General features: G+C 42.4%; 1 protein-coding gene across 1 annotated transcript in view; it reads right to left on the reverse strand.

Annotated features, from left to right (window-relative positions):
* Positions 1-14,182, reverse strand: part of LOC131959429 (ankyrin-repeat and fibronectin type III domain-containing 1) — a 149,783-nt gene that overhangs the window by 253 nt on the left and 135,348 nt on the right. Inside the window, exons 9-19 of the mRNA XM_059324628.1 lie at positions 13,612-13,809; positions 12,682-12,795; positions 11,780-11,877; positions 10,706-10,796; positions 7,303-7,410; positions 4,664-4,763; positions 4,159-4,291; positions 3,474-3,593; positions 3,165-3,380; positions 1,865-2,031; positions 1,599-1,749 (exon numbers count right to left, since the gene is read on the reverse strand). Coding sequence (XP_059180611.1) covers positions 1,599-1,749; positions 1,865-2,031; positions 3,165-3,380; positions 3,474-3,593; positions 4,159-4,291; positions 4,664-4,763; positions 7,303-7,410; positions 10,706-10,796; positions 11,780-11,877; positions 12,682-12,795; positions 13,612-13,809 — 1,496 coding nt within the window. The remainder of the gene's footprint in view (positions 1-1,598; positions 1,750-1,864; positions 2,032-3,164; positions 3,381-3,473; positions 3,594-4,158; positions 4,292-4,663; positions 4,764-7,302; positions 7,411-10,705; positions 10,797-11,779; positions 11,878-12,681; positions 12,796-13,611; positions 13,810-14,182) is intronic.

Below are 14,182 nucleotides of genomic sequence, written 5' to 3' on the forward strand. Positions count from 1 at the left end.
CATTTTGACCAAAAATAAATTGGTCCAGAACCCAAAAAGTTGGCTCGCATCTGGAATAAAAAAGTAGCATGTTTTCCTTCACCTGAAGTGCAAGCCGAAGTGAGTGTGTCATATTCTAAAGGTTGGAAAGAGAGAAAAGTCTTCTACATCTTCTTACCAGAAATTAGTGGTCCATGCTGTTTTGTTTTTTTTATTAAGATTGACTGTATCAAATATGGGCTTGAGGTCACCCATAGGGCAAAGAGGGTGAAGCGGGATCCAAAATTATGCACAACTTTAAGCCTCAATGTAAACTAAACAGTGAAGTTAAAAAAGGAAATCATCTCACAGTTGTTATGAAGTGGAAAATTAGCTAAAGGGACCCAAACTGTTTTTATACCAGGCTGTAGAATGTTTATTTATGCTGTAAAGTTGGGCATTTTAACATTGGGGTCTATGGGGATTCACAAGCTTTTGGAGCCACCCCCAAGTGGCCATTTGAGGAACTGCAGCTTTTGGTACTTGAGTATTTGCTTCTCTTTTCAAACGTTATTGATAACACATCCTTAATTACAATGATTCCACTCAAAACTGGTGGAAACTTGGGTTGGTTCACTACATAGTACCAAGGCTCCAAGAGTCCTTAATGGAACCGGTTCAAGAACCAGAGCTAGGTAAGTAGGTAAGTCTAACCTTAAAGCACTGATAGAATACACCATGTTCACTTAAAACCTTAATTTTATATTTTAATATATATGCAACTGCTTATATATGCTTTTTGTGCTAGTTTACCCCGATAAAGATCATTCACTTGCCTGCTCCTTTTTATCTTTTAAAATATATGTATATCTCATTTTATAGATACAAGTTAAGGGCGAGTCCCTGGTTGCACTGAAGCCATGGAAGTCACATTTACAGGGTATGGATCACAGACCACTAGGCCACCAGGAAATCAATTTTTCACTCATTTAAGTATCTTAAAAGTCAAACCACAGGCTCCAACTCCAATAGTGGAATAAGAAGTAAGGAATATGGCATGATTTGCTGTAATTAGGGGTTACTGCATATCACTAATGCACTGTTGGGCTATTTTGTGGAGCAGCTGAAGACGGAGTAAAACTATCTTACTGCTACAGTTAACCACTCTATCCCCTCTGGAAAAAAACATATTTATTCTACATTCTGATGACAGTCGAATCTATGATACATGTATTTATTTATATTTATGTTTTTATTCATGTAACTTTTCATAGTGCAGTTGTAGCAGTCTGTAAAGTTCTGCCTGGTGCTCGTTAGAACAGTGGGTGGTAAAAGGTTAAAGTCAAACGGACAATGATTGCCATTGTGCTGGAATTCAAACCATGTTCTTTTACAGAAATCATGTAGAATTAGTGGTCTAACCAGAACTGGCTTAATATCCATTGGAATCATTTTCATTACTTTGAGCTCTTGCTACTGCCTCCCTCTGGAACTTGGCTCGATATATTTTGAGGAGTTTCAACTGGTTCCATGGTATCACTCAAAATCAGTTTCTTAAAAAATAAAATTATGTGTGCATTTAGTAAAGTATGGTTGCAAATCTTACAGTGAAACAGTTTCAGACTCTGGTCTAACTCTACCTGATTGCCAGGGACATTGATGTGTGCCATCAGGTCCTTGATGGCGCTGCGCAGGTCCTGGAGGAGGCGATGTGGAGCACTCTGTTCTTCGCGGTCCATTTCCAATGACTCGTCGAGAGAGCTGAGGGCCTGCAGCCACTGCCACTCCTCTCTGAAACAACACAATGCAGAACACACACTCACAGGAGGGCTATAAAAGGGTCCACCAATCTACGGTACAGGTACGTTTGTCACCATTGTGTCAAAAATTACCTCAACTGACTCACCTGGACACGTTGCTGTTGTCCCGAATTTTTGTGTGACAGAGAACATTGGGGAGTTTCTGGGGCACCAGCACTCTGATCTGCTCCACTGATGTACACAGCTTCAGGTATCCCAGGTATAAGCCAGGAGACAACATCTTCCTGCTTCGCCTGTGATACGCCAGCTTCTCCTGGGAATAGCAGGTGGAGAGAGAGATGAAGTAAGGTGGTGTTGCCTTGGGTTTAAAGTGCTGTGATTCTAATTTTGCCTCTCTAACCCATTCACATTCATCTAAATAATGTTGTTTTCATGTTTTGCTGTTGTTAGTCCTTGAGAAACTGCAGTCTGAAGTTCTTCCAACATGTTTAAAGTGGAAGCCAGCACGGCAGAATAGCCCATAAGCACATTTTTATATATTTCATCATACAATTTGTTCATAACTGGCCACAAAACAAATATTTCAGTGAAATGTGGTTTTGCCAAAGGGAGTCTCCACCATTGTTTTGGAACCACAAGGCCAAACCAACTTACACTGGAGACAAAACAGCATTGCAACAATGGTATCAAGTTTACTGAACTATATAGACAAAATCAACTTGTGGTTCAGTTCCAGATTGTGGTCGTTGTGAACAAAACAGCCACACAGCATTACTTACAACACACAGAACAACAATAATTAGCGAGATTATCATCATCAGGTCCACATTGATTAAATTCAAATGTAACCTTTCAATTTCCTCTGCCTGAATGAGCAGCTTTTCAAAATAAAGTGACTGAGATGATTAAAATTCATGTCGGTTTGGCATTGATCCAAGATTTGACCTGAAATCTGGCTTTTAATTAATTTGTCGGCAAGCCAATTCAATATATGTGCTTACAAAGAAGGTGACAAATGGAAGAGGCGAGTCATGATGATTAATGTTTGTCTAAATAAAGCCTGTCTGCACAAGCAGGACTCATAATTGGAAGCACATTTCAATTTACAGTGCTATTGTTTCAGCCACGGAGCCTCATGTTTACTGGTTTTCTGTGAATGAGAGTTTAAAAACATTAGAGCGATACCAATAGATAAATGTTTTCCAGTGTTTTTGGGGGCATTTTATTGTTGACAAAGTGCCTTACACTATGCTGTTTCATCTTGCTAAATCTCCGGGTAACAAAAAATGCGGAGAATGAGCCTGATAAAAACCACAACCACAAACCCTCCCACCATTCCTGACTGCTGTGGAAGCAGCCTGTCTCCAAAACAAAAGCAAAAATAACACATTTTTCCAAAACTGAACTAACAACAAATCACTCAGAGTATATTTGCGTAGGACTCACATGGAGCGTGATGAGAAGCACATCTAAGGCAGTGGGCTCTTCAGGGGATGAGATGGACTTGCGCTGGAGCTGCAGTTTACAAAGCTGCGTCCAGCGAACCCCATCCAGGTTGGGACAGGCATTCATGTCCTTCAGAAGCACCAGCAGGGCGTTACCATGCTTGTCTTTGATTGGCTCAAAATACACCTGTCCAAGGTCCTGGGTCCCCAGCATCCCCTGATGAAAATACATAAAATAATAACTGTACTGCTGTGCAATTACAAAACAATACCCTTGTATATTTTTTTTCTATTAAGAGGATTCTACTACCTGTAGCAGGGAGACGGCCTGCAGCATCTTGAGGCGTGTCTGCAGAGTACAGGAGCAGGACGACTGGGAAGGACTGAGACACTGCTGCAGCCAGGGAATCTCCTCCCACAGATAGGATACCTGGATTAGATGCACATATACAAAAAGATTTGAACTTATGATCTAGTATTATATTTCAGCGACTGTAGCAGGCTCAAGCTGAATGCTACAGTACTGCTATTATATGCAACTAGAAGAACTAAACCTGGGGTCCTAATGTGGAATTTTGACAGCTGTTATCTCTGGTAAAACTTTTTTTTTCCTTACAGTTTTGCACCAAATCATTGTAACAGATGGTATTAATAAAAAAACAAAAATTGTATATGAGTATAGGTGGCCATCATATGGCCATGATATACATCAATCATAATGATCTAAGCCCTCATACATTTCATTTGTGTCATCTGAATAGGTGCCTAACCACAACACAATGTTTATCAAAGATTTCAGATGATGTAAACTACTTCAATGCTTCATCTACTGTTGATCTGCCCCTAAAGACCCCCTGGCCCCTTGTCAGTACCCTAGTCAGATTTCTATTAGTTGTATGATGACTGAGAAATGGGTTTGCAGTGGCTCAGTCAGTCAGTCAGTCAGTCAGTCAGTCAGTCAGTCAGTCAGTCAGTCAGTCAGTCAGTCTGCCTACCTTGGTAAACCAGAGAAAGTCCTGCATGAGGGAGCTGGGATAGGAATCTTCAACCTCCACAATAGGAATCTGGTCCTCTGGAGTCACCAATACATTGTCATCTCTGTAGAGGATGGATGTCAAATAAAGACCTCTGGAATTACACAGAAAAAGCACATGTGTTATGGTAGAATACAGTACTGAGTGGGTAAATATGAAAATGCACAACTCTTGTGTGTCTCCTGTGTTCGTTCTCAAAGAAAATAATTAAGAAAATAAAAAAAGACAGCATATCATTACAAATGTGATGATCAGACCAGCTGCTGCTGTAACACCATCAGTTGTTAATTGATATAATATCTTCATTTAGAATAAATACCCATTGAAAATATATTTAACAAATTAAACACATTTCCATACACACAGTTATTACAATTCCTTTCATATTAACAGTGTACAGCATGGAGGTTTACTATTTGTACAACACATTTCACGGAATAAAGTTGGCCAAAAAAAGACCAGGTACCTTTTCAAGCTTTTAACAAACTTGCTGGTGGGTTGGAAGAGGTGGCGCAGGCTCTTAGATACTGAGTGCTTCCTCCCTTGTGGAGGAGCTTTGCACTGTTCTGTGTGGACAGGACATAGAAAAAGAAGAAAAAGATGTTTGTTAATTCAATAGCGAGAGAATACATTTGCCATACGTTTGTCATTTTGAATACATAAGGAATGTTAGTATATACCAGCATTGATTAAGCAATATATATATATATATATATATATATATATATATATTTATTTATTTATTTATTTATTTATTTATATTTATATTGCAATAACAAGACTTTTTGGCCCACAACTATCATGCAGTGAAAATCTGATTTTGCCCTTGGATGAATACTCTGATGCTTAAAGTCAAAGCACTGGTGAGAAACTGTGGCCTGACTCTGATTGGTTGTCTGATTTTCTTGCTAACACCAATGAATACCTCTGTCCTGACAAACTCTAGAAACATCTCTTCCAGTGACAGGTCGTTACCTAATTGACAACAAACCTGACACGTCCAACAACACGGTCGGAGTGGAATGTTTTTCGACATTTCATGCGCTCCAGTGGCGCAGCACCATTTGACAGTCGTGCAGCCTGCCAACAGCAGACTATGGGCCTTGAGGGAACCACTAGTTCTCTGGTCCCAGAGGGACACTAACTGTGTGTATATGTATGTGTGAGTGTGTGTTTACCTGCACATACTAAAGCTGCTGGAGCATGGCATGTCTTGAGCTACAGCCGTACGAGTGGAGCCAAGGAGCTGTAGTAATTTGTGTGTGTGTGTCTGTATGTGTCTTAACCCTTTGCCACTCACTGACAGGGAGGTCAGTTAAGTCTGTGGGGACATGTTTATTTTTAGTGGGCCTGGAGGGGGTTGGAGGCGAGAGGGAGGTGTGTGTGTATATGTATGTGTGTGTGTTTGTGTGGGCGCCTGTTGGTGAGATAACGCACCTCCCAACTCATTAGAAACCCTGAGTCCCAAACTCCTCACAGATTCCCTCTCCTCCTCCCCTCCCAGGTGATCTTACTCCAGCCCCAGGCCACTTAAAGTCAATAAATCCCCCCATTCAGGACCCGAAAAGAACTAATTTTCTCTTCAGGTGGACGAGTCGAGGTGGAGTAGCATGAAAAAACAGCCCCCCTCGACCCCTCTCACCTCCACGAATTTCTCTTTACTCGCGAGTCTGTTCAGCGCTAGTCCTCCTGGCCTCAGTCCCTGTTTGACACTGAGTAAGACAGACAAGTAGGGCTGACTGCTGGGGTGCCTGTGTTAGTCAAGGCCTCTTTCACAGTTTAATTAATAGTGTTTGGACAAGAGGGAGAATGTGGCATGGGCTATAAGCCGGGCTGCGATGGGGGTGCGTACATGGACATGTGGGAGAGAGTCGGAGCTGAAAGAAAGAGCATGTACTTGAATATTTGTGTCTGTTTTATGTACATGAGTATCTATGTGTGTGCCTGTCTATCTTTATGTGTGTATATGTATGGACAGTAGACAGGACGACTGGCGGGCTACGGGGGGGGCGGCAGAAGTCAGTGTTAATTTATGCCCTCTCCCTCAGCCCAAGACTCGTCTCTTACAGGAATAACAAACATGACCCCGGGACACGCCACCTTGGCTACCGTGCCTGAACTCTCAAGCTCAATCAGTCGCCGTCTGAAGAACCAAGAGCCACTCAATACCGACTATTATATTGCGTCTCGCCCTATTGCAAATATGGTCTGGGCCACAGTGGACAATAGTAAGTGGGTGAGTGTGTTTGGGCATGTGGGTGTGCGAGAAAAAGAGAGACAACTTGCTCAATGCTAAATGCAGTTTGCCGTCATGTAAAAGAGTCAGTGTGGACAGCTTTTGACACTTATGGGACCAGCTTACAGCCTGCAGTGTTTGGGGATATAAACAGCCTGAGTGTGAGAGAAGTTGATCTGCATTTTGTCACAGAGAGAGAGGTATTCAGCAGAGGAAGGGCTGAGTCATGGAAAGATGTAAAAGGGGGTGGGGGGGAGGGTGTTGTAGAGACAGAGGGGAGGGTATTATTTTTGAGGTGGCATGCCGTCTTAGGGTGTACGGCCCCCAAAGTACTTGTCGTGCCTGAGATTGTAAAGTGTCTGTCAAGGTGAGATGAAACACAGCAATTGGTTAGACGTGTTACACCTGCGAGTCGAGCCGTCCATTGCTCATGTTTGTTTACGCCAAGAATATTTCTGAAACTCGAACTAGACGGTGGCTGAAAAATTCAGATGTGTTTGTTTAAAATGTGACGAGCGTAATGAAAATGACAGGAGACCAGGTTAATGTCAGGAGCTCATACCGCAGCTCAAGGTTTCACTTCAACTTCTGCTCCTACACTTCAACTGATACCAGAAGGAAAAAACTATCTTAAGGTCATGTTGTTATTCTACCTTTTGCCGCATGTAATTCCATAGTTAAACCCCAATGTCAGTTTGAAACATCTAGTGTGGTGTTCATATGTAGAGTACATCAAGCCACTATCGCTGTCAGGTTTGGAGGTATGGGTTTCACCAGGGGTCAGCTATGCAAACCGTTAAAGCTCTCATATTACTGTTCCGTCTTTTAGGTAAACCCGCCCACCAAATCGATCAGAAAGTTGTTGATACCATGGCAGACACAGTGGCGGTGAGCTTCTTTTATCTGCCCGAGTAGCTGGTCCAGAGCCTCCTTCTGGCCCCTCTGACGTGGAGCACGGCCATCGATATCCCTCCAACCTGCAGACAGAGGTGAGAAAGACGAGATTAGAAAAGTGAGCTTGCAATATTCGGTTTTATAAGAGTCCTAGTGCTAAATTGGGATCCCCAGTCAGGTCTCTTAAACTACCCTGTGCATTAATAATGGAGAAGCAAAGATGATGAAATTATGGTGTTCCAAGTCTGAGAAACTTATCAAATATGTTGCTTTAATGTTATTGACTCATTTGAGGAATGCTAGTCATAGCTCTGAGGAAGGCAGTGTTGGTAGAAATATCTTAAAAACTATTGGATGAATTGTTTTAAAAAAATTTGTACAAACATTTGTGGTGCCTGTGGCATGAATCATACTGACAACGCTGACTTTTCCCTTTTGCGCCACCATGAAGTTGACATGTTTACCTCCACCGAGGAGGTTATGTACTTGGTTTGGTTTGTTTGTCTGTTTGTCAGCAGGACTATGGAAAAACTACTGGCCCTAACTTGGTGGAGGGGTGTAGCATGGGCCGAGGAGGAACCCATTAAATGGAGTGAGCCTGAATCACTGAACGGATAAACAAATTACTTTTCAATTTTGTTAACATTGGTCATTGTGAAATCTTTTTATATAATGTCTTGACAATTATTGGATAGACTTTTATGACATTTGGTACAGACCTTCATATTCCCTTTATGTTGATTTTTCATTACTATTATCCCTTAACTTTCCTGTAGCACCATAATTAGGTAAAAAAATTATATTATTTAGATAGTTGGATGCTATTCTTTGTGTTCAACGCTAATTAGCAAATGTTAGCATGCTAGAAGATAATGAACTTGAAAAACATGATACCTGCTAAACATCAGCATTTTAAGGTTACAATCTTTAATATATCAGTTTTTAGTTTTCTTTGGCGCCACCTATGGCAATAAATGGTAATTTGCAGGTGTGTTTTCGGATCTTATTTAACATTAACTTGCATGTGAAGTTTCATCTTCTGTCGTTGTCGCTTTTCTCTTTTGTCGTTTGTTTGACAGTACATCGCTACTTACACATGCGGGTTAATGAGCGAGTCTGTTGCCTTCTCAGTGGACCATAGGCTCAGTCCCTGATTTATTATCTCATTCAATGATAGATAGTGACTGAACGGACATTTATTCAATTAAAATTTGGGTGTAGGTCATCCAGAAGTTTAATGAAACATTGACTATTGTCTGTCATTTGCTTCTTTTTGGTTTGTCTGCCTTGTAAGATTATTATTACAGACATACTGCTTCTGGAGAAGCATAGAGATTGTGTTAACAGTAGGAATGTTTGAATAACATTATTTGGTGTATTTGAAATAGTTGATCTTGGATCTATGGACTATTACAGCAATAGCTTTGGTAGGATGGAAATAAACTGGACCTAAACTGACACTTTCACTATTGTATGACCATACAGCACTGACACATACGTCAGTGGGACTCTATGTGAGGTTAGTCTGGGGATTGGGAGGGGGTTAATCAAATTCTGCTTGGAACCCCGAAACTTCTTGGGCTGGCCCTGTTCCTGAGGCATCCAATAGTAGGAGTGTGAGGTGTGTGAGACGGCCTGCTTCTCAAACAGGTCTTGTGTGCGTACTATAGGAACAGCACCCACCCCAGTGTGAGAAAGCTGTGGTTGGCTGACAGACAGACCTACTGAGCACCACTGCTACTGGCTGCCCTGTACACATTTGGGCACAGAACAGTCAATTTGCACACACACGTAGTGAGACACACAAACATGGTGTGGCTGCCCCAGTGACAAAAAGTAACACACCACACATCCTGCTATGCTTCCGAAAGAATGAATGTACAGTTGTTGTAATAAAACCTGCTTCTATTTCTTTGTGTTTTTTTTCTTGTGTGTCCTCATTCTCGAACACACAGGACACACACACACACTTTCCCCTCCCTCCTCATAGTTGACCATCTCTGTAGAAAAAACGATCCTTCAGCACCTTCTGCCTTCTGTGGTAGTACGCCAGCATCCTTGCTTGCTCACTGGAGGATGTGTCAGCGATAACCCGCTCCCCCCCACCACCATCAACCACCACCCACTCCCCAATCACCCCCACCCCGACTCCCTCTCCTGGAGCCCCCCGGAGGGCGCGTGGGGCTGAAACACGGTGAGCTCTATTCCCGGAAAGGTGCCTGTCCCGACAGGACAAGCGGGCCCTTTAATGGGCGTCCACGGCCCGGCATAAGGCCCCCACTGTTGGGGCCGCGCCGCGTGCTACAGCACAGACATGCAAATATTTCCAGTGGTAGGCCCAAATGGAAAACACAAACACGCAACATCGAAATTAGCTCTGAGAGAGGGAGGGAGGTGGACAGTAGAAAAAAAAGAGAGGGAAAGCCCAGTCTCCTAAAATGAAGGCGCACACACACACACACACACACACACACACACACACACACACAGAGTTGCTGAAAAACACGGTGCACTGATGAGGACAAACATGTTCATGTGTTCCCCAGATGTGCCCTAAGTGTGCCAACACACCCACACTCACAGTACCTATGTTCACTCTCTTACAGTAGGTGTGTACTGACTTTACATGCTGCACACCAACAGCTATCATTTCATTAATCAATACACTGAGTTTTTCACTTCATATATATTCATTTATTTACTTAAAAATCAGTAAATAAAATATTAGATATACATAACTAAGTAATCATTATGAAGTCTTCAATCTGTTCTATCACACAGACAGACAGACAGACAGACAGACAGACAGACAGAATGAAAGAAAGAAAGAAAGAAAGAAAGAAAGAAAGAAAGAAAGAAAGAAAGAAAGAAAGAAAGAAAGAAAGAAAGGGGGTCAGCAGAGCTGCTCTGGTGACTCAACACCTCAGCTGTTGTTGCACATGACTTTACGGTTAACTTCTTGGCTGAACCCGGAGAACTTCTTCTGCCAGCCAGCCCCAAACGCCATCCTGAGGGTATGGTTACACACTCTGAGGAGCTCCCGAAAACACACTTGGTCTGCTGGCCCTGGAGTATCCAGCTGTCACCCTCTCCGAATGATGTCAACGATACGTCAGAATGACGTTAGACTAATCTACTGATGTGAAATTATGCTAAGTCCGAGTCTCATATGTGTGGGAAAGCCATGACAGTATCTTTCATGCAACACACATCTTGCATCGTAGCATGTGTGAAAACTACTTTTCAGTGATATTAATTTAGTGAGTCCAGCCAAAAACCTTCAGCGCTCTTGTTTGGAGCTGTTTTATGTTTTTCTTTATGAAAACCTTAGGCACACATGAACACACACACATGTAGGTACAAACAGTGGAGACTTACTCGAAGGTGCAGCACAGGCAGGGGTGGAAACCAGCGGCGGCCCCCAGCCCTTCATGTTGTAGGCTGACACCTGGACATAGTAATATGTCCCCTGTAAGGACAGGACACATGACAGTTAAGGCACCATATACATATGTATGAATGTGAATCAGCGCATCTGTTTGCTTGTCTGTCTTTCAGTGTGTGTGTGTGGAAGGTGAAGGGTCTATCTACAAGCTCTGTCTGTCTCTGTGCCCAGTCTGCAGACAGCAGTCCTCTGTCTCTCCTTTCTCAGCCAGATCAATCAAACCAGCCGCCGACACTTCCCGACCTCGCCTTGACCCCTGTCATGTGACAGGAGTGAGCTTCGGCTGGCAGCAGGGGTCTTAAAGGGGGGAAGGGGTTTCTCTCACACAATAACAAACAACCAGTGGAGCGTCCATTTGTCTGCATGCCCATTTAAAAACGCCAAACATAAATCAGGTGGCAGGCTACCAAGCTGCTCTTTCCATCATTTCAGAGGCTGTTTTGCAACTGTTGCTTATGAATGGTCAGGAGCCAACAAATAACAAGTAATTTAGGATGGATTGATGTGACCGCAACTTGTGTGTGGAGTTTGATGTATGTAATAAAGAAGAGTCACTTGGGAAATGTCTTCAGATATCACCAAAGCAAACGTCTGAAGCTCGCGTGTAAATAATATCAGGGGCTTTCGTGTGGGAGAATAGCTTTTAAATTTTCTATCGGTCAACACCAACAGCTGGAGAAGCTAAAGCTTAGTGCTTCTTTGTGTTGCTTTGTGTCACACATAAACTACCAGATAATGCATGATTGTATCCTTTTTTATCTAAGGGACTTAGGAGGGAGTGGATGAAAGAGGACTTCTTTACTCGGTTCATGTGAAAATGGTGCGATGTGCAGAGGAGGATGAATACACATAGACGGATGCTCTCTCCTTCAGTTTTTTTGATAGAATCGCATATTAAAGATTTAGCTCTGTCATTTTGGATTGTGGATAGGAATCTTCCTTATTCCTACTGATTAAATCATCATACTGAAAAACATATGTTGGAGACAGATTCTGGGATAACTTACAGACGTGAGTCCAGTGATGTTGCACTGTAGCACTGTGGTGTCCTCCACCAGCATCTCACCCAACAAAGGACTTAATGAAGGAGAAGTGCTCCAGCTCACTGCAAGTAAACAAACAGCACATACAACACCACAAAAAACACATTTTAACTCATATTTATGCATTCAAGTAAAAAGTTTGGATTGTTTTGATTGGGGTTGTATGAGATACTTATTCATGGTCAGTGTATTATCTAACCAGATGGTGGTCCGCAAGCCCTTATTTTGGAGGTGGGAGTACCGGCATAGAAGGAGCAATTTTCTGCTTTGGTCAGCGGCAGCATCAAAATGTATTTAAGCCACTTAAAAAAGGCTGTGTTAAAATAGTCAATATCAGTTTAAGTGTACATTATAATTAGAATATGTTCACGGTCATTTTACCTTGCAGAACATTGGAGTTGCTGGTCTACCACTGCCTCCATCAGTTTGTGTATTTTGCAAACTAAACAATGTTCTGTGAAGTACAATTGCATTTTTTGTCATGGGAGTCTGGTGGCTCTGAAGAAAGCTTCAGCTCCCTGTCGGAAAGGGCAAAGGTCCCAAAGCAGTGAAAATATTCTAAATGTAGCATTCACTTAAACTATGCCCAAAATACATTTTGCTGTTTCCCCCGTCCACAGCAGTACATTACTGAGTTTCCATGCTGGTACTCATGCAAACTGGCAGAGAGCTGACTGTCATCTACAGTAGGAAATACACTGGTTGTAAAGAAGTACCTTATACAACCTCACATAAAAAAAATCTGGACTATTTAATAGAAAATAAATACATGTTTGTTCTATATTTCTAAAAACTTCTCATTTTGCATTTTGTGATGCTGAGTATTTGGTTCTAAATGACTCAGTGGGACGAGCACGGCGGCTGACCTTTGTACTTAGTAACCACAGCAGAGTTGACACAGAGAGGTTCCTGGAAGTCCACCCTCAGGCTGGTGCAGCTGCTGACGGACAGGCGAACTACACTTGGAGCATCTGGAGGGTCTGACAGACAGACAGAGAGATGGCAAGTAAATAAGTGGAGAGACAGGCAGGTAAACACATCCTTCACTGTGTATTATAACTATTATAATAAAGCAGGACCATACAATTGGCAGCTAACTGAAATGACATCATTCAGTCTTCCTGGTCTGTCGCGCAATGCATTGCTCAGTTTCAGACATGAGAAAAGTTTAAAAGTGTCAAGTGAAATTGAGGCAATTTACAGTCAGTAATGGAATCTGTGATCTACCATCATCGCAAATTAATGTTGACTCAGTCAAAACTGAGAAGAAGCGAAGATGTCAGTGATTGTGATTGCGAATGTAACTGCATAAACACAACTTTGACATGTGGTGAATCATTTCCATCCATGTCCACACAACTGAGCCATCAAATGACACGAGTACATGGAATTACAAAAAGACGGGAACAATCTTTTTCTGCATCAAAGTGCAGATTGGTTTGGGTGGCAGGGAGGAGTGTGTGCGTGTGAGCGAGTCTGCTTTCGGTGGTGGCTGTCTACCCTGCCACTGAGCGTGTCATGAAATGCCTATAAAAAAAATTAAAGCAGGAATACAGGCGTGTTATGTTTGCACACACACATACACACACACACACACACACACACACACACACACAGTCGTGTGCTAGGCTTTCCAGTGTGGAAGCCATTAACTCGGCCCAGACAGAATGCCAACAGAGAAAAAGGGTGCAAAAATGAAAACCAAAGACGACTGCTCGTATGATCTGAGCTGCCAACTTCCCCTCAATGTGTAAAAAAACCCTGTAACAACCATCAAAGTTATCCTGAAGCCTTACTAGCATGCTCGAAGCCCGTCTGCATGCGTCTGAAGAGCCGGAGCCTCCACTCCCAGGCCTTCAGCTGCCTCTCCTGGTCCGATCCCTCCCGCTCACCAGGACCCTCGCTATGAACCTGGGCCTGAAGCTCGGACACCCGCTGCTCAGCCTCCTGCACCAAGGTGGCCAAATGCACCGATCGGCCCTCCAGACTCACAACTGACAGACACATGAGAGAGACGGCGGTAGAGAGAAAAGTCAATGCATGCATGAGTTTCATTAGGCTTTTTAAAGTGACTACATTATTCACAACTTCTTTGGCATCTAGAAAAATGCTTTTATATTCACACATAAAAAGACAGTTGATGAAAGCAGCTCAAAGCTGAGAAACGCTGGACTGTAAATCTGAGCGGGCTGTTTTTTCAACCAAGATTCAAAGAGTAAATGCAAAATATTGAGAACAGAGGACAGTGGAAATTCTTAGTTAAAAGAAAATTGTCTAAATAAAAGAAGGTAAACGTATCCATGTCGGTCTGTATTTAAATATGAGTATAGGTGAGTATATATATATATATATATATATCTTAATATG

The sequence above is a fragment of the Centropristis striata genome, chromosome 21, assembly GCF_030273125.1.
Source record: "Centropristis striata isolate RG_2023a ecotype Rhode Island chromosome 21, C.striata_1.0, whole genome shotgun sequence".
Taxonomy (NCBI): domain Eukaryota; kingdom Metazoa; phylum Chordata; class Actinopteri; order Perciformes; family Serranidae; genus Centropristis; species Centropristis striata.